At 41.2% G+C, this 25,191-nt stretch overlaps 1 protein-coding gene across 1 annotated transcript in view; it reads right to left on the reverse strand.

The window, feature by feature from the left end:
- Nucleotides 1-1,590: 1,590 nt before the first annotated feature.
- LOC149441939 (E3 ubiquitin-protein ligase MARCHF6-like) overlaps nt 1,591-25,191 on the reverse strand; it is a gene marked incomplete at its 3' end in the record, with an annotated part of 324,687 nt that continues 301,086 nt past the window's right edge. Inside the window, exons 5-6 of the mRNA XM_089656745.1 lie at nt 21,544-21,663; nt 1,591-1,691 (exon numbers count right to left, since the gene is read on the reverse strand). Of these exons, the coding sequence (XP_089512871.1) occupies nt 1,591-1,691; nt 21,544-21,663 (221 nt within the window). The remainder of the gene's footprint in view (nt 1,692-21,543; nt 21,664-25,191) is intronic.

The raw sequence follows: 25,191 nt of genomic DNA on the forward strand, positions 1-25,191 counted from the left end.
GTCATTCCATTGCCAGTAATCTACATTTTTATCCACTGGTTTAAAACCTGGTTCTTCCAACCCCTGGGTGACTAAAGAAAGGGTGTAAAGTACCCACATTTGTGCCCTCCCATTACTTTCTCCCAGGGCTTGCCCTGAAAGTTGTGGATGGCCGGAGACATCACCGTTGGTCAGTGATTCTGGTGGATCCAGCTTCATAGTGTATTAGTGGCTCCTTCATAGAGGCTGCAGACTTTCCATCAGTTTACACTGTTATGCCCTCCATGTTCAAGCTGCACTACTTCTGCCTTAATGTAAGTGTGGATATGTTTTCTCAATAAATGTTACAAAGTTTTCACTAATTTCCTGTGCTCTGGCAACTTTGTTTCTTCTGCATGTTACTGGAGCCCATGCCTTGTCGGGTCAGAACAAAAAAAAATAATATATTGTAGCTTACTAGTATTAGGTTTGTCGGCTGCATTGGTTATATTTTTTTTCAGGCTTGTTTCCCTTCATTTTCACCTGATGATTTTTGCAGTAACACTTTTTGTTCTTGGACAATAACACTCACTTACAGCACTGTATCTCTGGGGAAGCAACACTGTCACCCTAGGACAGGACTACAGAAACCTCCCCCCCCTTTTTTTTAATACAAGGGATTGTTCTGTAGTCTTTATAACTGTTTCCCTCTGTTACCATAAACTATAACTGATAAGAGTGCAGAGCAGGAGAGTGCACAGGAAGTTATCAAGATTTCCGGCAGAATCAAACAGGTAAATTTTTTCACTTATTGAACAGATTTGACAGACACAATAGGACCAATTAGAGAGGTTCATTCATACAGCCAAGGAAGCTGCAGTGTTAGCCTCTATTTGAACTACAGTTGCCATGGTATTGAAACGTGATCAGTTATGACACCAGCCATGTAATGGTTTGACAGTTCAGTTTAGAGCAACAGCAAATGTGACACATTCATAGCATGCCTAACAGTAACTGCTCTGGGGAAAAAGTTAAAGTCGTTGTAAACCTTTGCATATACCCAGTGAAATCACTAACCTTAGCTTATACAGAGATGAAACAAATACTCCTGCATAAGTTGTATCTGTATACAGTATCTGCAGCCATCTATCCTGTACATAATTTTAAAGTGCACATTTAACCTGTGAGATCTCTAAGCTCTGAAAAGCAAGTAGGGGGTATCTGAACTAGCACTCTGAAGAGCTCAGTGAAAGCTGAATGGAGGGAAGGGACACACCACCTGTGATTGACAGCCTCAGCTCTGTTCCTGTGTGCTTTGTAAAGCACACAGGACAAAGCACACAGGAACAGAGCTGAGGCTATCAATCACAGGCTGTGTGCTGGAACTCATTCCCCTGTCACCTTTTCATGTCTTGGTGTCAGGAAAACTTGTCAGAAGTGACTCATGCAGACAGAGGAACGAGGAAGAAGACAGAAATGTCATTTTTTAGTGCCCTGGATTGAAAGTACACACTGTAGAGTGTTTTGTTCATATTTCATGTCTCAAGTTGACAACTACTTTAAATCGGTGGGTTTAGTTCCACTTGAAAGAGTATTAAAACATTTACCAAGACAGATTCTAAATATGCTCACCTGTACAACATCACATTATAAGGTAAAAATGTAGGCAGCAATTGCTTTATAATACGAATAGGAAGCCAAAGCATGAGGAGAACAATTGACCCAAAAACGATCTGAAAGGGAAATGCAAAATGCTTAAAGTCAGTATATTATAAGTGGATTATTAAAAAAAAAAATGCACAAGTGAAAACATCATATCAATTTGACTTTTCTTAACTCCATAGTGACTGAGGGTAAAACAAAAATGTGCAACTTTGACGTGTTAGTAAAACTGTACGTCGGCACAACTACTTTGCGTATCAAAGTGGATACTTTTTTTTTTTCCTTCAGGACAAATTGGGCTTTGTTTTGGTGGTAAACGAAAACGGATCTCTCTTTTTTTTTTTTTTAATTGGATCAAAAGAAACTGCCTCAAAATAGTTAAATTAAGGTGTATATTTCTTGCTAATACCACAACCTACCACCAAAGAACACCCAAAATAAATTCTGCCGCTAACAACTGCTGCAATGCAGTTGCCACATATGCCACATACGCCTAATGCCACATATGTGTATGTTAGTTGTTGTTTGTACGGTCATAGGTACAAACAATAGTGACTTTTTTTTCTTGTTATCCTACATAAAATATGCTGAAACTGATAGTAATTTAAAAAAAGCTTTGAGAAAGTCTGCACAAAATATACTGACTCTGACCTTATACACTTGCCTTAACCCTAAGGTAACCCTGACACTGACCTAGATCAAACCTTTATCTAGCTATTTTTTTTTTCTTTTCTTAACGCACTTTTGTTTATATACAGCTCTCTCCCTGCAAGGGAGAAATATATAATGTATATCTCTCTCCAGAGAAAATATAGGGGTGGACTACACAGTGACTGATCACTATGATAGCCAATCAGTGGCTATCACAGAGATCAGTGTATATAATAAAGTGCAGCGCTAAATAGTCAATAATATGATCACAATGAAATCTCAGTATGAATAAGTCTGTAGAAATAAGGTATGATAAGATCCAAATGAGCCAAAGATCAGGATGGGAATGCTCGGGAGAAATGGTAAAATTTCGCACTTACCAGAAGCGCATAGGATATGTGCATTAATATATCTACCTCAGGATGAGGTATAGTAGGTATGTGAGGATCCTCCTTCAAGGAATGGGCAGCACAGCGGTATGTGGGTGAAGACTGTTAATCCAGAGGTCTCCTTTAAGATGGATTGGGTCTGCAACCTGCTTACAGGGATTCCCTTCCTCTAGGTACTGTGTCAATCAACAAATATCCACTGGCTCTGAAACTTAATGGCTCCATAGAGAAGCCATAAAAGAGGTGCCCATAGTGTAGTATTTAGGTAATTTTATTTAGAATCACAGTAAGAAGTGAGTACAAGTACACTAACCCTTATCTAAGATGGCCACCGGACCAACTTGTGGCTCCGGCGGCGTAATGTCACAGCGTGTTCAGTCTCCTGAGGCCTTTTGTGCTAAAGCACGTCTTCAGAGGGGGATCAACACTGCTATGATGATGGTTGACAATTTATATAGACACAGCGCATGCGTGCCGTATTGCCGTCATTTTATCGGAGGGCATACGTAGTGTGAATGCGAGGTCAGGTCCGCGCCATCTTTTCGTGGATCATAATCACAGTCACAGCTGTTATGCTGTGCTGGACGGTAATATAAAGTTAAAAACCGGTGTATACACATGGGGGAAAAAAACCAGCAAAACACAGAACAAAGCTTATGAAAAGCAGGTGAACCGTGTTCTCATCATTTTCACAGGAGTGACACTAGGGGGGTATAATCCCATGGGACAGGAGTGTCATTTCTTCAAAATAGAAGATAAACCATATAATTCCCTCTAAAATATACGGATGAAAAATTGATTAGACATAAAAACTGGGGAATTATAAATAGATGGTGTAAAATACACAGTCTATATAAAACCGGTGCTTAAACTGATAAAATATAGAGTATAAAAGATCCATGTCAAAAACGAGTGCTAAGAACCATAAAACATATATGCCAAAAATGCAGTAGTAATGTGTTAAAAGTAAAATAGTATGAAATATGGTATAATATGTATCCGATATAAATAGAATTGGATACACCGAATTCCATAAAAGATAACAATATGCAGACAATTAATCATAAACACGTGATAAGATATGTGTTCAGACCAAACATTAAAATAAATAATTAAAATAGCTCCATAGTCAAACACATTATAGAATAGACAAGAATATAAATATTTTACGCAGGGGCTAAAAATCAGTAGGTGCACATAAAAATCATTAATGTATATAAAAATGTTAATAAACAGACCCTTATAAAACCCTTCATGAGATTAACTATTATCTATAAAACAGTTCAAATCGACCTCTATATTATGTCCGTTAGGTTGTAGAGTACCTAGTTCATAGACCCATTTTGTCTCAAGTTGTGAGACCGCCCTTTTCTTGTATATCCCTCTCCAGTGTGGGGTTACTATGTCTATCCCCACAAATTAAGGGAGGTGGGGTCTCTGTTGTGATACAGTCTGTAATGTTTAGACAGCGAGTGCTCTTTAAAGCCTCGTTTAACATTGTAGACATGTTCATGAAGGCGGTCTCTGAGTCTCCTCGTTGTGCGGCCCACATACTGTTTATTGCAGGGACATTCCAACATACAGACCACACGTCTACTATTACAGGAGATAAAATTCTTTATATTATACATTCTCCCTGTGGTGTTTGAGGTGAAAGATTCTATTTTACGTTTTCTGGTGTTATTGCATTTACATATAACACATCTGTTTCAAGGGTGAAAACCTTTTAAATTAGAAAAGAGAAAGACTGTTTTAGGTGGGTCTACAATGTTTGGCGCCAAGTGATGTCTGATAGCTGTAGCCTTACGAAAACTTATTTCAGGTTTAGCGGGTAAAATATTTGAAAGTATCGGGTCTGTTTTTAAAATACCTCAGTTCTTTTTTTACAATGCCACTAATAACCCTATGTTGCACTGAGTATGTAGTAATAAAAGGACAAACACGGGTGTGTGCTGTTTTAACCAAATTAGTCAGCATTAAATTTCTGTCCTGGTCAGCCACGGCTTGTAAAGTATTATCCAAAATAGTCTCATTATAACCTCTCTCTATAAATCTTTCTTTGAGAATCAGGGATTGAGAGTAATAATAATCCATATTTGTACAATTCCTCCTGATTCTCGTGAACTGTCCTTTTGGAATGTTCGCTAGCCACAATGGGTGGTGGCAGCTATTGACAGGAATATAGCTATTGCGATCAGTTTGTTTAAAAAATAATTTTGTGGTAATAATCCTGTTATGGTTCATTAGGGTAAGATCCAGGAAATTGATCTCCGATGTGCTAAAAGTATATGTCAGGCTGATATTAAGGTTATTGTTGTTTAAAGTGCAAAAGAAATTAGTCAAAGACTGTTCATCTCCGCTACGTAAAAGGATGATATTGTCTATATATCTCTTGTATAGTAACAGTTCTGGCCAGTCTCTTGCATATATGAGGTCTTCCTCCCAGTAAGCCATGAAGAGATTTGCTAAGCTCGGGGCGAATTTGGCCCCCATGGCTACGCACTTAATTTGTAAGTAGTATTCCTTATTGAACCAAAAGTAATGTTTGTTCGTTGCGAACTCTAGGAGATCTAAAATAAAATCTTTTTGTGCCGTGGGTAAGGTGCTATAGTGCGTCAAGTAAAAATCTGCAGCTTCCATGCCATCTTTGTGATTGAGGTTGGTGTACAAGGATGCCACACCCGCAGTGATGAGATAAGTGGCTGATGATAGAGAGACATTGTTTATTACGTTCAAAACCTGTTTCATGTCACGAAGATAAGAAGGTGTCTGTGTCACAAGTGGCTGCAGAAAATGATCAATATATTCCCCGATTTTTGAGCATAAAGACCCTATGCCACTGACAACTGGTCTGCCAGGAGGTTTGATAGGGTCCTTATGAATCTTGGGTAAAATTTAAAATACAGGTAATTTGGGTGCAACTGGGCATAAAAACGTTTTTTCTTTTTTGTTTAAAATCTTATTATCAAACCAATTTTTATGATACATTTAAGGGAACGTTTGAAACCTGGAAGCGGGTCTTTTGGGAGGAGAGAATAGGTGGTTTGATCACCTAGGATACTGAGTACCTCTGAGATATAGTCACTTTTATTGAGGATTACATCCCCTCCTCCCTTATCCGCAGGTCTGATGACCAAATCGTTCCTCTTAAGGAGAGATTCCATAGCTTTCTTAGTACCTGAGCCATCATAAGGCCGTTTTATAGGTATGGTGGCCAATAGGAATTATTACGTAGGGGTTCGTACCTATTAGAAACAGGCACGGTAAAATCCTATCTATGAGTAACATTTTTGGGATATTTTAAAAAAAGACCCGATGCTTTCAAATATTTTACCTGCTAAACATGAAATAATTTTCCGTAAGGCTACAGCTATCACACATCACTTGGAGCCAAACATTGTTGACCCACCTAAAAAGGTCTCACTGTTTTCTAATTTAAAAGGTTTTCACTCTTGTAACACGTGTTATATGTAAATGCAATAACACCAGAAAACGTAAAATAGAATCTTTCACCTCAAACACCACAGGGAGAATGTATAATATAAAGAATTTTATCTCCTGTAATAGTAGACATGTGGTCTATATGTTGGAATGTCCCTGCAATAAACAGTATGTGGGCCGCACAACGAGGAGACTCAGAGACCGCCTTCGTGAACATGTCTACAATGTTAAACGAGGCTTTAAAGAGCACTCGCTGTCTAAACATTACAGACTGTATCACAACAGAGACCCCACCTCCCTTAGATTTGTGGGGATAGACATAGTAACCCCACACTGGAGAGGGATATACAAGAAAAGGGCGGTCTCACAACTTGAGACAAAATGGGTCTATGAACTAGGTACTCTGCACCCTAATGGACATAATATAGAGGTCGATTTGAACTGTTTTATAGATAATAGTTGATCTCATGAAGGGTTTTATAAGGGTCTGTTTTGACATGGATCATTTTATAGTCTATATTCTATATTTTATCAGTTTAAGCACCGGTTTTATATAGACACTGTTTTTTGGACTATTTATAATTCCCCAGATTTTATGTCTAATCAATTTTTCATCCGTATATTTTAGAGGGAATTATATGGTTTATCTTCTATTTTGAAGAAATGACACTCCTGTCCCATGGGATTATACCCCCCTAGTGTCAGTCCTATGAAAATGATGAGAACACGGTTCACCTGCTTTTCATAAGCTTTGTTCTGTGTTTTGCTGTTTTTTCCCCCCATGTGTTTGCCCTATAAACAGAGGCATGAATTCAATTAGGCATCGCTACTTGTATACACCAGTTTTTAACTTTATATTACCGTCCAGCACAGCATAACAGCTGTGACTGTGATTATGTTCCACGAAAAGATGGCGCGGACCTGACCGTGCATGCGCACTACGTACGCCCTCTGGTAAAATGGCGGCGGTATGGCGTGCATGCACTGTGTCTATATACATCGTCAACCATCATAGCAGTGTTGATCCCCCTCTGAAGACATGCTTTAGCACGAAAGGCCTCAGGAGGCTGAACACGCAGTGACGTTACGCCGCCGGAGCCACAAGTTGGTCCGGCAGCCATCTTAGATAAGGGTTAGTGTACTTGTGCTCACTTTTTACTGTGATTCTAAATAAAGTTACCTAAATACTACACTATGGGCACTTCTTTTATGGCTTCTCTATGGAGCGATTAAGTTTCAGAGCCAGTGGATATTTGCTGATTGACACAGTACCCCGAAGAAGGGAATCCCTGTAAGCAGGTTGCAGACCCAATCCATCTTAAAGGAGACCTCTGGATTAACAGTCTTCACCCACATATCGTTGTGCTGCCCATTCCTTGAAGGAGGATCTTCACATACCTACGATACCTCATCCTGAGGTGGATATATTAATGCACATATCCTATGCGCATCTGGTAAGTGCGCAATTTTACTATTTCTCCCGAGCACTACCATCCTGATCTTTGGCTCATTTGGATCTTATCATACCTTATTTCTACAGACTTATACATACTGAGATTTCATCGTGATTATATTATTGACTATTTAGCGCTGCACTTTATTAAATGCACTGTACTTTTGGGTTGCATTTGGTTACTTTGATGTGCCAGCTGCCATATTAGGAAGCGCTCACTTTGTTTGTACTATTTTATCACAGAGACCAGGTGACCAGGGTCCCAATTGTTATTTTGGGACCTAGGCCTCCTGGGGAGAGTCCAATCTCTGTGATTCGAGTGCACCGCACAGATAAAGGTCCACTTTTGTGAGGCCGCATGTCTGCATACAGTCGGCAGGAAGGAGTTAAGATGAAGCAAATAAGGTGAAAAGTAAAATTCAATGTGTTTGTGTGCGTACTCACAACCATTACAGTTTTGTATATATTTTAAATAATTTACGATATTATATTTTGTTTTAATACTTTTTTTTCTCATTTTAGTCAGCTAAAATTGCAATCTACACTTTTTTCAGTCAGCAGGTGCTTCATATTTTCCATAATAGTCTTGTTGGCCCAAACAAACTATTTGCTTCAGGGTCTATGTAAAATATAAGAATTCAGTTTACGAATATCTCAACATTCTTGCAAGCGTAACAAATTACACCCATAATGTTTGTAATATGTGTGAAATAGATTTCTCCATAGACTCTACAGAAAATACCCTCACAATATTTCCTCTGCCAACAAATGTTCTTGCAGTTGCAGTTAAATTAACCATAGATGCATTCCAAGCCCTTTTTAAAATATTAGCTCTTCTATCCATGGCATTGCTAACATGCCCTATGTCTTCAAAAGCCAAGTCTAAATGCTTAGAGACCTTGGATAAGGGTGTGTCCAATTTTGGGAGCTTATTCCAAACAGCAACAAGTCTTTCTCCGAAGCGAAATCTTCTCTTCAGGATGTTTGAAAAGAAGGACTTCTTGTCAGGCTCAGACTATTCCTTCCAGGTTATAGCTTGCATGACCTGATGTACCGGAAAAACCTTTGCCTTCTTTAACCACTTGCCAACCGCACTATAGCCAAATGACGGCTGCAGCGTGGTTGTCCAGTTCTGGGAGGGCATCATATGACGTCCTCCCAGAATGCGCCCTCCATGCTGTGTCCAATGACACAGCAGATCACTGAGTAAATACAGTTGCCGATTGCAGTCTACCTGTGCTCTGCTGGTGCCTGAATCCTCTGGAGTGTCCTAGGAGGTAACCTCCATGGTTCCATTGTGCTCCAGCTCCCACCACTGTCCGCAAATGCTGGGTGCTGGCCAGGATGATATGAACCAGCCTGACCTCCCTTTCCTCCTTGTGCCCCCTGAGACAAGATCCGGAAGTCCTGGCACACAAGGATGATATCACTTCCACCGAAAGATGACGCCTGGATGGCAGGAAGCTCAGAAGCCGCCTTCCCTCACTGCAGTAGCCTTCTGCCACCAAGAAAGCTCAGTCATCCCACCGCTGACCTTCCCCAGGTACTGGAAGGAGGCGAGTGTGGGTCTGCTTCTAAATATTCTAGTCACAAAATTATCAGGTGAGGGTACAGCAGTGCAAATTCCAATGCTCTAATGCCGTGGAGAGACCTGGTAGCCCAAGCAGCCCTGCTCCTTCCCCAAAGCAGCCTTTGAGAGATGGTGCCCTCCCTGGTAAATATCAAAAGATGGTTCCTCAGGCAACATGCCTCCTCTGGACAGAGGAAACACAAAATGGCTTTTAAAGAACTATAGCAATGGGTTTTCCTGCTCTGGTGGAAGAAGCTACATTTCTCAAAGACTGTCTTGACTGGGGGAAAAAAGCCTGGAGACCTTACCTCCCACAGGACTAACCATAAATATCAGATATAGTGGAGCCTGTTATATTACAATTTTCAACAGAGAGAAAACCCAAGGTCCTCAACTTGCAAATTTGTATACATCTGCAGATTTCACAGCCTAATTTCCTTCGGAAATATTGAGAGCATACATTGTCACTCTTCCCAATCCAGGGAAGGAGCCATCGATACCATCTAATTTCTAACCTATATCCTTTTAAAACACTGATGTCAAAATTTATGCCAAATTGTTTGCTAAAAGTTTTTTTATACCTCATGCCCACCCTCGCCCAACCGGGATTAACCACTGGTCTCAGATACTACCAGAAGATTAATATAATCGGCTATGCTAAAAGATATCAAACCCCTTATCCGCTTTCTATTGATGCAGAGAAGGCGTTCAATAGGCTTTACTGGTCCTACATGACCCAGGTGCTTCTTCATTTTGGTATTATACCTGCCATCTTAGCTTTATATTCCTGCTCGTCCGCCCAGGTCTCCAACTCCTGCTATCCAAACCTTTCACCATAACCAATGGCACTCGGAAGGGATGCCCTCTCTCACCTTCTATTTTCAACCTTATGACAGAACTACTTGCTGAGGCTATATGCTCTCACCCTTCCATTTAGGAATTCAAATACCCTTGTTGGCCCAACAAAATTAATGTTTGCTGATAACGTGATTCTACTCCTCACAGTCCCACTCATGTCATTGCCTTGTGTCCACAAAATCCTAAACCACTTTAGTAGCCTATCTTACTATAAAGTTAATTGTACTAAATCCAGAATACTGGACTTAGGTGTGCACACGGCCAAATAGATATTGTCATAATCCATGCCTTACCTAAGGCATACCAAACCTAGGCATTATTTTAACCCCTGAATATTGCCACCCTAGCAATGTCTAATACACAGAAAAGATTGCCACCTTAGCAATGTCTAACTACACAGAAAAGATAGCCTAAGCACTCAAACACCTTTCACAATTTGAAATGTCAGGGTCTGGGAGGCTAGCCTGCTTCAAAATCGCAATATTCCCTCAAATTCTGTACCTTTTCCTGAACCCTTACACTGCACACCTGATACTATTGACATCTCTACTCAAACAATACCTTTGGAGGAGCAAAAGAGCCACATGGCCAATTGGTCAAACACAAAAATGCTGGAGGTACAGGCCTGGGGGACATTATTAGGATGATTATTACATAGCTGCCCAACTGGATCATCTCAAATGACATCTTGTGGATATATATAATATACATACATTTTGTGGTTATATATAGAGACGACTCTAGGACCTTTGCCTACTCAAGCTTCCGTTCTACTGTGGAGAGCCATACTTGCTCCGGCTGTATGCACCCGGCCCAGATGTAAGCATACCTATTTCAACTCTAGAAACCCTTATTCCACATCTCTCAGTTAGCTTGGGTAATCTGTAGTGGTATTCATATTGTACATCAGGCATCACTAAATGGCGGACCAAGTTACTGTCCCATTCTGACCACTGCAGTCCCACCATTTAGGGAGCTTTTTCTGCCCCAGCCATCAAGCTATCATCCTCATAGAGCCGACAGCGGGAGGCAGGATAGTTCTGGAGGGAGGGAGGGTGGGAGCTGTCTGAGGTTATCGGGTGGTTGGTTGCTAGGATGAAGGGCAGTCCTAGCAACCAATCACTGTCTTGCAGTTCTCACTCTCCCTCCAGACCTGCTGTGCCTCCCTTCCACCGATCTAAGGTAGGACCGGAGGGCAAAGTTAAAGGGGTTTAAGGACATTACTGTTAAGGGGGGGCTGATATGAAAAGGAGAACAGGTCTGAATGGGGGGGGGAAAGAGGGCAGAGAACAGTTGTGTGGGGGGCTGAGGACAGTAATGTGTGTGTGTGTGTGCGGGGAGGGGGGGGGGGGCTGAGGACTGTCATGTGGGAAAAGGTGGCTGAGGACGTTAATGTGGGAGAGGGGGCTGAGGACGGTAATGTGGGAGAGGGGGCTGAGGACGGTAATGTGGGAGAGGGGGACGGAGGACGGTAATGTGGGAGAGGGGGACGGAGGACGGTAATGTGGGGGTGCCGAGGACAGTAATGGGGGGGGCTGAGGACAGTAATGGGGGGGTCGGTTAAAAACAGTCATGTAGGGGTGCAGAGGGCTATAATGTATGCAGGGGGCTGAGAACAGTCATGTGGGGGGTCGGTTGAGGACAGTCATGTGGGGGGACTGAAGACAGTCATGTAGGGGGGGCTGAGAATAGTCATGTACAGGGGGCTGAGGACAGTCATGTGGGGGGGGGGGTTTGAAGACAGGTGTGTGTGTGTAGGGGGCTGGGGGCAGTCACACGTGAAGGGGGGCTGCGGACAGTAATGTGAAGGGGCTGTGGAGAGTAATGTGGGGGGACTAAGACAGTGAGGGGGGATGAAGACTGTAATATGAAGAGGCCTGTACTGGGGGGGGGTGAGAACTGTAATGAGGGGGGATGTAATGGACAGAGTACACTGCAGTGAAGGGGGGCAGAGGACACTAATGTTGGGGGACTGAGGCAGTAATAAGGGGGCAAGAACTGTAATATGAAGGGGGCTGAGGACAGTAATTGGGAGGGTGGAACTAAGGACAGTAACAGGGGGCTGAGGCAGTAATGTGGGAGGAGCGGAGGACTGTAATGTGGAGGGAGCTGAGGACTTTAATCTGGGGCGACTGAGGACTGTAATGTGTGTGTGTGTGTGTGTGTGTGTGTGTGTGTGTGTGTGTGTGTGTGTGTGTGGAGGGGGGGAGGGGGGATAAGGACAGTAACTGGGTGGGGGAGACAATCATGTGGGAAGGCTGATTACTAATGTGGGGGATGATGTAAAAAAGGACAGAATACACTGCAGTGAAGGTAGGCAGAGAACAGTACTGTTTTTTTTTTTGGGGGGGGGGGTTGATGCCAAGGGAGTGTGAGAACACTACTGTGAAAGGGGTGGAGGGGGGTGATGTAAAGAGGGAGCACATCAAGAAGAGATCTCATCTGAAATGGGATACTGTGATGTGAAGTAGGGACTGAGGTCACTGATGTAAAAAGAGGGTTTATATCTGTGTATTTGTTAGCCAATTCATTTCAAGAAGTTCCGGACCCATTTTTTAAAAAATCACACCATACCAAGCCACATGGTGCTGCAGCAACATACTGTTTGGCGCACATGAAAATGCGCTGGGGGTGCCATTAAGAATTCTTCAGCTAACGTTCAGAGCGCTCCTCTGCAGGTCAGGCTCATGTGTGATTTCTAGTGTGTTCCCCAGCTGCAGAGGTGGGAATTTAGCCTAAGAGGAGATGAGGGCCGTAATGTTAAGGATCTGAGTCATTACACAAACATGAGATTCAGACCTCTGCTGAAAGAAAATTTTACTGATATGATTTTCTTAAAGACAATGCACCCAAAATACAATCTTCCTATTTCTGAACAATTCACACTCACACGGTCATTGCTTTCTTACATCCCATACTCCCCCTAAACGTAATACACATACTAAATTCTGGCATTTCTTTACATCCCCCTCTCCACCTAGCAGAGAAATGCTACAATATCCTTCAAGAAAAACTTGAATTTTAAAAAAGATCTGACTCTATTCTACACTGGCAAAAATATTTATACAAAACTTTCACTCCTTTCCAATGGCTCAAGACCCTCACTTCTATATACCATGCATTACAATATGTGAATCACTGGGAATTGGCGCAAAAAAAAAATCATGCTTCGTTGGTACTATATTCCTTACCGACTATCACTTTTTTCTTCCTCCAACTCCCCTTACAGCTGGTGGGAGTGTGGTCACATATAATCAAAGGTACTCCTGCGCTATAAATGGAAGTAAAACCTAGCCTTAAGCTGCCAACACTCACCAACTGATACCTAAAACAGTGTAAATTACATAAATAAATAGTGTAGCGCTCATAATAAATACTAAAAAATATGTGACCAATTCATATAATACAACAAAATTCATACAATCAAACACTTTATAGCAATAGTGAAAAAATAAATGGTGTCAAACTTATAATAAATAGCTGTGTTCCGTAATGAACACACGTGTTCACACTCTAAATAAATATACCAGGTGTCTAAAAATTAAATACCGTGCTCACACACCTACTGTATAAAATAATAACTAGGTTATAATAAAACCTTTATAAAGATAAAGTGCTATAGTGCCAAAACAGTGCAAAAAAGTGTCCACTCTTTCAAAAAATCAATCAAAACAATGTCCTTTTGGTGATAGACATAATCATGCAATGTGTAGTGGTAATAGACCAATTCGTGATTGTGCCAAAATCTTCTCCTATTGGCGGCTAGATTGCCTTCTCACCTCCTCCCAGTGACCCCTAGGGGCCAACAGGCTTGCAGGATCACCCTGGATCCTTAACTCATATAGGCCAGCAGCTTCCTTCCTTCAGTAGATCTCCTTATGGGGCTCCTATTTCCCCTGATCAGCCAAGGTATCTCTGAAGGACAATGGCTCACCAATCCAGTGAGCCAAGAAAGAAAGACCCTCTAAGTGTAGTACTTCAAAAACGACTCCTTTATTAAAAGATTGAGGAATAACACTCACATTGGTCACATAAGCAATCTTTTTGTACATCCTTGTTAATTTTCTGGCAGATGATCGTCCAACTCATTTCCAAACTCACTGGACTGATTTGATTGACGTATCAGCCTGGAAAGCGTTACAAAGACATTTCTAAGGCTTTGAAACTCCAGTGAACCAGGGTGAGAGCCATTATCCACAAATGAAGAAAGCTTAGAACAGCAGTGAACCTTCCCAGGATTGGGCGGCCTACCAAAATTACTCCAAGAGCACAACGACGACTCATCCAGGAGATCATAAAAGAACCCAGATCATCTAAAGAACTGCAGACTTCACTTTCCTCAGTTAAGGACAGTGTTCATGATTCAACAATAAGAAAGAGATTGGGCAAAAATGGCATCCATGGAAGAGTTCCAAGGCGAAAGCCACTGCTGACCAAAAAGAACACAAAGGCTCATCTAACATTTGCCAAACAACATCTTGATTATCCCTAAGACTTTTGGGCAAATATTCTGTGGACTGATGAGACAAAAGTTGAACTTTTTGGAAGGTATGTGTCCTGTTACATCTGGCGGTAATATAACACAGCACTTAAAAAAAAAAAGAAAATCATACCAACAAACATGGTAGTGTTAGTGTGATGGTGTGGGGCTGCTTTGAAGCTTTAGGACCTGGCCATAATTGATGGAGCCATGAATTCTGAGCTCTACCAGAAAATCCTGAAGGAGAACGCCTGGCCATCAGTTCAAGACCTCAAGCTCAAGCCCACTTGGATTATGTAGCAGGACAATGATCCAAAACACACCAGTAAGTCCACCTATGAATGGCCCATGTGGCCTAGTAAAATCTCTATTTTCTGATCTTACTTGTAAATTTGCAATAAAAATAAGAAAAACAGGACAGGGGTCTGATGTCACAGATGGGTGATGCCACATGCAGGAGCTTCCAAGAGAGAAGGAGCAGCAAATTACTTTTGCTGGAGAGAGGATTTGGCTGTCCTCCCTCTAGCCTGCAGGAGGCGACAGAGTCAGAACTGAGATTGAAAACTCACCTCAGGCTCAGCACGGCGCTGCTGAGGAGTCTGACCTTCTTCCTCTCTCCCCTTGTCATGCAACATGTCCCATGACTGGAGAGGGGAAGAAGCTGCCTCTACTCTGCGCCAACACACTCTGTTATCTGTTAATACAAGGGGGAGAGGACAACTCAGCCCCAGACCCCCTTAGCCTCGGCTCCTATACCCTAGGTTGACATTTGTGCACTGCAAAAATGTGCACAAAATTGAATGCATTCCTGCATTGCACAAAAACTCACAGCTCTTTTGCAGGCATGCGGTGGTGCCATTAACTCTAAATGGCACCCTCATGCACCATGCTTTTGCACTCATTTGCCAGCACTAAGATGCATGGTAACAAATTACCATGCGATTTGATGTGGCACAATTTTTAAAAAATGTTCTTTTGTGTGCTTTTCTAATGTAGGGCAGCACATTGAAATAAACTGCCTGCCCTATATATGCAGCTGTTGTAGAAACTTTAAAGTCCTGTTCTTATTAGGGAAAGAAACCCATGAATGCAATCAGTGAATAGAATATCTCTGGCTTTATAACAAGCGTGGCTGGTATTTTATAAATTCTTTAAAAATAGATAACCCATTAGTCAATAACAGATATGGATAGCAAAGTATTTAATATCTGCCTGGTAAACAACATTCAGTCTTGATTAGTGTATTTCTTAAACACTAAACGTTTACACCAAGGGACAAGATGGATATTTAATTTCAGAAATATTAATTCCTAGTAAAATGTCAAAATTATACTTCAATTACAATGCACACAAATGTGTATGCTCCATCACAACTGCAAATATGTGTAAGGAGCTTTAGGGCTAGTTTACACTTGAAGTAGCATTGCATTTGACTGCTTTTCAGAAGCCAGGTGGTTAGGATGCATTATGCCTCCCCATCACCTCCTGTTTTAACACCCTAAAATCCAGCACCACTGCTCCAAAACTGTATCTACTGCATGCTGTTGCAGCTCAGCCCCATGTACTTATATGTGTAATGTGGAAGATTTTATTATCGCCAAGCAAGACATGTATCTATATTGTTGTATTTCTAAATACATTTGGGTATATGTTGGCTCAATTATTTGGTGTATGAAATTGTATTTTACCTTTGTCCAATTGGTCATTTTTTTTTGAATAATAAAGATTACTTGCTTTTTAATATATTTAATGTTTCATATTTTCTGCCTCTAAAGTCCCCTGGGGAATCCTTTGACCTTTTGGTTGCCTTTCTTTTGTACTATGTATAGGGATGCTGGCAGTATCACCTTTCATTATTGTCTCGTTATCAGTTTCATCAAAGGGATAATGCACGGTAAACAGTTTAGGGACCACAAAGGGTCTCATAGGATGTTCCCAATCCTTATAAACAAACTTGTCAAAATGAGGAGGATAAAGGAACACCTTCACCGCATGCTGTGACTTGTGCATGCCAAAGGAGCCAGACACCTCCATGACCGCCCCAGAAGCATGCTCCATTTTTAAGGTTTCTCGCACAGAGGTAATAAGTGCATCCACCAGGGCAGCAGCAGCAGAGGACTTATCCTCACTGTCGGAAGGGTTCAGGATCTCGTCAGCAGGACCTGCAGGCAGGCCCAAGTTCACAGCGGCAAAGCCGGACTCAGAATCTGAGGAGGCCGATGAAGCAGGAGAGGGTGGGGGTCAATTCTTGTTTGCCTTATGCCCCAATGCCACCTCCAACAGGGAAACAGACTCCAGGAACGCTGTCAGTGTCTCAATGGGAACAGAGGTCCCTGCCTCCTCGAGGAGGGGATCAGGTTGGGAAACATGGTCGTGAGGCTCCATCTCTGGAAAGAGACCCTCAGGGAAGGCACTGCTAGAGAGACCCTCAAGTCGCAAGGAACCCCAAACCAAGGAATATAAGGCCAGTATAGAGAGGATACCCCACAAGGACTCCCCACCACAAAGGCATGTACAGAGCTGCCAAAAGTCCTCTCACAAAGTAAGAAGGTCGAGATGTCATGAGGAATGCATAGCAGGACGCCCGGGAACAGCTGTCTATGTGATTCCACAAGGGCCGAAGGAAGCAAGAAAGCTGCCATGGGACTAAAAGAAAATGGCAGCCAAAACCCCGCCCACTGAAGCCCAGGCTCCTAATGGGCAATGCAGACACCAAAAACATGGCCGCTGGGCTGTATGGCTAATTTGCTAGAGGAGGAAAGTCACACCCTAAGAAAATGGCTGATGTAGCCACCCCCCCTTCCCCCCCATGGAGCCCAGGCACAAAGAGGCCCAATACATTAGAACAAACTGCTGTAGGGCTACAAGAAAATGGCCACCGCTTGTGGCAGCTAGGTCTTTGGAAAAATGGCTGCTGGATAAGACGCACTAAAAGCCTGTCGAACCAGCCACAGGACCATACAGCAGCATCACATGGCACCCGGTCCAGGGTGAGGCACATCGTGGCCCACCCAATGCTTGACTAGGTTCTGCATGTGCTCGCTGGCCAGGCTGAGGTGACCACTGTATCTATATTATCCAGCCTGGCTGTTAATTGAAGATCTCCGCAGGAAAACACCAAGGAAAATGGAGGGGAAAAATATTTTTTTTCTCCTACGGAACCATAGGTCCCAGCACGGAGCAAGGTGAACACTAGGCAGAAAAAAATGCAGAGAGGGAGTTTATATCAGCCAGAACTGCCCATAGGCGGTGTCAAGTTTCTTTTTCTGCCTAGTGTCCTACACCTGTAGCTGGTGATATAACCCTATGGTCAAGAATGGAAGATGCTGATTTGGTCAATGAACAAAAGAGAAAGTTGATTACAAACATATGACTTTTTGATCCCATATTTTTCCACAAAACCGTGGATGGATAAAGGATTTACCAAAGTAAGAGATTTAACTTTTGTTCAACAGAAAGAAGCCTATAAAATAGTTCAAATTAATCACCTTAATTTACTGAAATCACCTGCAGTCTTGGACAAGAAAGTGTGGGATTACTACCACAACCCAGTGGTAAGGGGGGAATCTCCTGGTTTTACTCCTTACAATGTTGCAATCAAAAAGATAAATCACCGACTATGCTAAATTGGGAGGGTGAATTGGGTCAAAGTTTCACGGACAAGGATTAGGAAATAGTCTTCCCCAGTATATATACAGTATCACACTGTGTCTCCCATTGGGAAAATGCCCTGAAGGCAGTCCACATATGGTACCTTACACCCCAAAAAGTATGTCGATCATATAACCCATCATTGGAAATCATCAACCCCTTCAGGGCGGCCAAAGGGGCAACTAAATTCATATCCTTTGACACTGTAAGTCCATTATTAGCTTTTGGAAAGCAGTTTTTACATTGATATCCTCAATTACTAGGCTACTTATTACCCTTGACCCATCTTTGGCTTTGTTAGGCATTACAATAGACCAAGCATCACTAAATGGCGGACCACGGTCCGAATATGGACTGGGCGAGTCCTGTCTGGACCGCGGCCAGACCACTTAGCAGCCTGAGTGGACTCTTCTCTTCCTGCCACTGCAGCTGTTAGAAATTGGGAGGAATGGCAGGGTGGACATATATTCTGTATGTACTCACCTGCCACTGCCATAGTCGCCGCAGCTGTTGAAATCACTACAGGGAAGAGGGGAGGAGGACTGGAAGGAATCCTCTTCTCAATGTACTGGGCTTGCTGCCGCCACCGCAGAACTCCGAGCAGGGAGGAGGGCGGTAGCCCTCCACAATGCTGAGGTAGGGGGAAGATTATGGGGGGGAGGAGGTTGTGATGTCGGGGGGGGGGGTCTGTTATATGGGGGGCTGTGAGAGGGAACTATGATGTAGGGGAGCTGTGATGCAGGGAGGGGGGCTGTGAGAAAAGGAAGCTGTGATATAGGGGGCTTTTAGAGGGGGGAGTTGTGATATAGGGGACTGTGAAGTGAGAGGGAGGGAGCTGTGCTATGGGGGCTGTGAAATGGGGGGGCTGTGATAGGGGAGAATTGTGATGTGAGAGAAGGAGGCTGTGATATTAAGGGTCTGATATCAGGAGGGGGGAAACTGTTGTGGGAGGTTGTGATTGCAAGGGGGACTGTGATATCAAGGGGGACTGTGATATCAAGGAGGGACTGTGATGTGAAGGGGGGCTGTGATGAAGAGAGGCTATAATGTTGGGGGGGGCTCTACAGAAAGAAAATGTTACCAACCGGACCTCTGTGAATTATAATTCAGTACCCCTGCAATAGAACGCTTCCCTATGCCAGGTGGTAATACATATACTTACCACTGCCCTCCTTACAAGTATGAATAGATGGAAACTAGCAGAGGCACCCACAACGCCTGGAGTGATCCAACGGGTTCATTCTCATTGCTCAGAGGGTCACTATTTGATATATGGCAATTATAGTTTTGTTTCTTCTTTTTTTTTCCTTCGTTTTTTCATTGTTCTACCCAGTATGCATATATGTTTTACCCAGATTCATGGGTTGCATAGAATACTGCTCCTTGGGTAACAATCCATGGTGATAATAAAACCTTAATTTTCATGATTTGCTGTATTGCTAAACGTTGTAAATAATGGATATTGTTGTGATAAGAGCACAAAAAAACCCTAATTGTGTTTCATTATCCTTGGAGCCTTTTCTAAGTAATTGTAATAGTTGTTTTTGTTTCAATAAAAAAAAAAACTATTGAAAATAAAAAAAATAAAGCCAAAAATAGTTGTTGTGTTTTATTGTTAACTGTTTGCGTTACAGGAATGCCATTCAGCTGCAGCACTGATCTGTTTTTTCTGACCGCAGCAGGATGTGCTTTCAGAATACATATGTCAGTGATTGCAGCTCTGCTGGAGGAGATTTCTCATCCACAGTCAAAAAAAGAACGTATATGCCCAAGCATGGGGGCCTTTCTTGGGCTCTCCTGTCCCACCAGGGAATACGAGAATGTAGCTGGCGGATCCACTGGCTGACAATAGAGCTGATCGGAAACCAGAAACTGACAAAGAAACCAGAAGAATTTCATCACTTCGTTTTCGCCAGATATAGAAAACACCATTTTTAAATTGAGAAAGCATCTGATCACATCCAGCTTGGTGTGATCAGATGCTTTAAGGGCAGAGGAGAGTTGTGGAGTTAAATAGAACACAGATATCTCTGAAAAGAGTACCTGTCACTGCCTATTGCAATCACAGGGGATATTTACATTCCCTGTGATAACAATAAAAGAATGAAACAAAAATGAAAGGGGCAGAGTAAAAAATAAAACAAAAAAAAATATATTTTTTTTAAAATAAAGCACCCCTCCCCCCACCAGCGACTGCACCATGCATGTGATATATCACCATGATTGAGGGCAGAGATTCTAGCACTAGACCTAAGTAAACTCAAACCTGTAAAGGTTTTTAAAGTGTTGCCTATGGATATTACACAATTACGTATTTTTTCGCTGTTGCACAGGCGTGCGCAATTTAAAAGCATGGCATGTTTGGTATCTATTTACTTGGAGTAACATCATCTTTTATATTTTACCAAACAATTGGACAATACATTGTGTTTTTTGTGCATTAAAATACAAAAAGTGTATTTTTCCAAAACATTAGAGTTTGAAAAACCGCCACACAAATATTGTGACATAAAAAAATAAAAAAAAAACAAAAATGGGTATTCCACATGTGAGAGACTTTTTTGGCAGTTTAGCACATACAGGACCCCCAAATCCAATAAGCACGTTCAGGCTTTGAAAGGGTGTTATTTCCTCATTACAACTGTGCCAAATAAAATTGATAAAATATAATTAATTAATACAATTAAATCCGCTATGCCATATTCAATAATTAATAAATATTGACTATATAATAAAATAAATTAATAAATGCAATATACAAGTGTAAATATATATATAGGTGACAGTCCCAAAAAATGCAAGTGTGAGCAATATATCAATTAGATGACAAAAATCTGTGGCAAAAAATAAATCTTTCATGGGCTCAACATTCCTCTCAGCAAATAGCTTAGGGTCTCTATTTTCAAAAAAAGGGGTCATTTGGGGGGTTTGTACTGCCCTGGCATTTTAGCACCTCAAGAAATGTGATAGGCAGCCAAAAAGCAAAAGCTGCGTAAATTCCAGTAACTATACCATAGTTTTTAGACACTACAATTTTCACAAAAATCAACCAATATACATTTATTGGGTTTTTTTTTGCCAAAGACATGTAGCAGAATACATTTTGGCCTAAATTTATGATAACATTTGAGTATATTGGATATTTTTATATAACAGAAAGTAGAAATATTGGGCTTTTTTTTATTAATACCACCAAAAGCAAGCTCTATTTGTGTGAAAAAAGGATATAAATTTAATTTGGGTAAAGCATTGTATTGCAATGTCAAATAGCAAAAAAAGGAAGGAGGTAAAACTTTCCAGAGGTTAAGTGGCTAACAAACCACTTTAAACAGTAGAGAGGCAAATATCTCCCAAACAGTACCTTAAAAAATGAGGTTAAAAAACAAGCACTTGGTACAATGACAGTGTAAAACTGTAATTTTAACTTTACCACCGATAGGATAAATCTCCTGAGATGTCTATAAATCGGCAAATGAATCATTTCTTGGACTGGGTTAAAATCGGGATCATTCAAATTTCTTAGAAACCACAGAACTCCTGGTCTGAGAACCTACCAAAAAGAAAAAAAAAACAAAAAAAACAAAGCATCAAACATTAGAATTATGTTTAAATAATGCAGGATATACACAATCATTGTGGGCAGCAAAAGTGATTCACTTACAGAGCAAAGAAGTTGTTGCATTTTGAATGTATTTTCTCTTTATATGCAGCCTGCTTCAGTTTAACCACTATGTCCATTAATCTCCCTATATCTCAATGTAATTTACTCAGTCTTCGTTTATTTTGTATGTTCACCTAATGTAGTTTTTTACCTGGTTGTCTCTCTTTCAGCTGATGTACAGTTGTTTCAACATAATTACTAATTAAACATAATTAATAATCATAACTTACAGCGCCCATGTGGTCCTCCCAACATATTGTAAACCACACAGTTTTCTTTCTTGGTGCTGTCAGAACTCACTAGATAACTTGCTCGATCACACGTGTTCTACCTCTTGCAGTGCTCGAGTGGTTTACAATATGTTGGGAGGACCACACGGGCAAGCTAGGATTAATGAGCGTTTGACAAACATCAGAAATGGGTTTAACCTTTTTGCTGCCGGATTGGGTTTCGAGTTTTTTGCACACATTTAAAAAAAATCCCCCCTTCCCTCCTCGCTCTCTCCTATCCTCCTCTTCTTCAGTTATTTTATGTTACATGTATTCTCACTCTCTCTTTTCTTCTTATTCACCTTTTCCTAATCCCTTCGCTACCTCGTCTCCTGGATCATCTCTCTGTTTACATTCCCATCCATTCTCCATATCTTTTTGAAGTTTTAAATTCACACCATCCCCTTCAAATTCTTAAATATTTTTCCATTTTATCCTCTTCACTGTGGTATAATTCCTCCATCCTATAAATATATTCTACTCTAGATATCCAATCTGTTACTCTTGGAATCTCCTGGGCCCACCAGAACTTTGAGACCAATCCCTTTGCCGCATTTAAAAAGTGAAAAGTCATCATATTCTTATACTGTTTCACCGTTAACTCAGTGTTATGAAATAAACAGGCCCATGGGTCTTTTGAGATTTTAACTCCCGAGAGCTCTTGTATTTGTTGTATTATATCCTGCCAAAACTCCTATATCTTAGGGCATTCCCACCATATACTGTATGTGCCATGGTTCCCTTTATCCCACATTCTCTCTAGCAAAGTAGTGAGTTCTCTGGTTGCTGTTTATGTGCCACACTAGGTGTAATGTACCAACTTACCAGATATTTATAATTTTCTACAATTTTCATATCCACCGCCCTGTGTGCTATATTAAATATCTTTCTTTTTTGCTGTTCGTTCGAGTTCCAAATTCCATCTAACATTTCTCCAGAAACAAAAGAGAGGTAGGTCTGGACATTTTATAAAATATTTTATATATACTGTGTTTCTGTAAAGTACCCGCACTTAACATCTGTTCAAATGGATGCAGGTCCTTTACTGCCCTTACTGGTTGTGGGAGTGCCATTACAAAGTGTCTTAACTGAAAATATTGCAACTCATCTAATACATAAAATAAATCCTTTTTGTACTTCAATTCTTGAAAAGAGCATATTTTCCCCTCCTTCATTATAACCTTTAACTGTGCACTTCCATCCTTTATCTATTTTCCTGATGCATCCTGTTTCCCTGGTGCAAAAAAACTTGTTTCCACAAGCGGTATTAACGGTGAATTATATTCCCATCCCATTTGTCTGAGTTACATCCCATACTCTAAATATGTTGTGTTAATGTACTAGTGTTATTAGAAAACATCCGAAACGGTTGTGGAATCCAAATAATTTTATCTAATGGTGCCTCACTTCGTGTGCTTTCTATTTTTACCCAACTTTTCCCTCATGCGTTATATACCCAATCTACTACCCGTGATAATATTATCAAATAATAATATCTCTTAAAATCTGGCATATTTAAACCTCCATCTGATTTATGCTTGCAGATGACATCATATTTTACGCTCAATGCCCAAATATATCTTTTTTTTTTTTTTAAGATCCCAAAGGATGTCATTGGTATATATATATATCAGGAGCATGTTATATTTATACAAATTGTTGGTATTTTTACAAAGTTTAATTTTCTATCTAGGAGAGAGATCCTCTTGAGTTTCCCATCAATTCGTTCTTTATCTCATTTATTAATGGGACGTAATTTACCTGATAAAATATTTAGGAATAAAGCTGACCTTGTCTCTTAAAAATATATAATTTGTTTTCCCTCCATGTGAAAAGGAAATTAATTTTGTAGTGCTATTTTCTCTAATTTTGAGACACTAATATTTAATATCTCAGCCTTTGAAAGATTCTCTTAAGTTTTATAATTCTCCATAATGTTTTAATATTCTCATTAAATTTGGTAATGTTAGCCTAGGGTTTACCACGTAAAATAGAATATCATCTGCATACGCTGAGACCTTATGTTCCACATCCCCAATCCAAATTCATTTAATATCTATGCTGTTTCGGACCGTTGCTAATAATGGCTCTAGGGATAATACGAATAGCAGGGGCAAGAGTGGGCATCCCTGCCTAGTCCCATTATACATTTTAAACCTTGATGACAGCGAACAATTGATTTTTACAGATGTAGATGGGTAGCTATACAAATTTTTTTATCCACTGCATCATTCTAGGTCCTATCCCCATTACTTCTGTGTCCATCATAAATCCCCAGTCTACTCTGTCGAGGACTTTCTCAGAAACGATCAACAATAACACTGGGGAATTTTATTTTTTACTCTTCTGCAAAATGAGCAATGATCTTAATCCACTGTCATTCCTTCTCTTCCTGGAACAAATCCCACCTGATCTAAGTGTATCCACTGCACCATTAGATCCTTCACCCTAGTTGCTAATATTTTTGCATATAGTTTTGTATCCGTAATCAGTAGTGAAACTGAAAGATGGGACACATCTTTCCCTTCTTTAGGGATAATTGTAATATATGCCATTAACGACTCCTTTCTCATCTCAACCCCCTCTCCGATTGCATTCATGTATGTGCACATTTTCAAGATTAATTGTGCCTTAACCACCTCCCTTCCGGCTGTTGTATATAAACGGCTGGGCGGTGGCAGTGCAGGGTCGGGTGGCAGTCCATAAATGGCCTCCCCGCAGGGGGCACAAGCAGGGGGCTTGTGCACGCTCCCTGGGAGTGTGCAGCACCGCGATCCGGTGCCCGCTGTGTCCTCCGGACACAGTGGAACACCGATCGTCGGACAGGACCTCTGTGCAATCAGTGATCACATGCAGAGTAGTAAGCAAGATGTCACTTCTGACATCATTGCTTACTATGTGTGAAATCTGTGAATGATCAGAGGTCACATGGTACAAGGCTATTCACAACAGCCTTGTACCATGTGACAAGCTGTGACCAATCACAGCTCGCACAGTAGTTCTCAATGGCTGCAAGAATGCAGCCAGAGAGATGGAGAAATGATTGCTTTAACAGCCCTTATGGGTATATAAGCAATCAGTGTAAAAAAAAAAAAAAAATCATCACCTCCCACAAGTAATACAGTGTGACCATGGTACTGCTAGGGTG

The sequence above is a fragment of the Staurois parvus genome, unplaced genomic scaffold (assembly GCF_062004578.1).
Source record: "Staurois parvus isolate SC_StPar_1 unplaced genomic scaffold, SC_StPar_1.0 ptg000932l, whole genome shotgun sequence".
NCBI lineage: Eukaryota > Metazoa > Chordata > Amphibia > Anura > Ranidae > Staurois > Staurois parvus.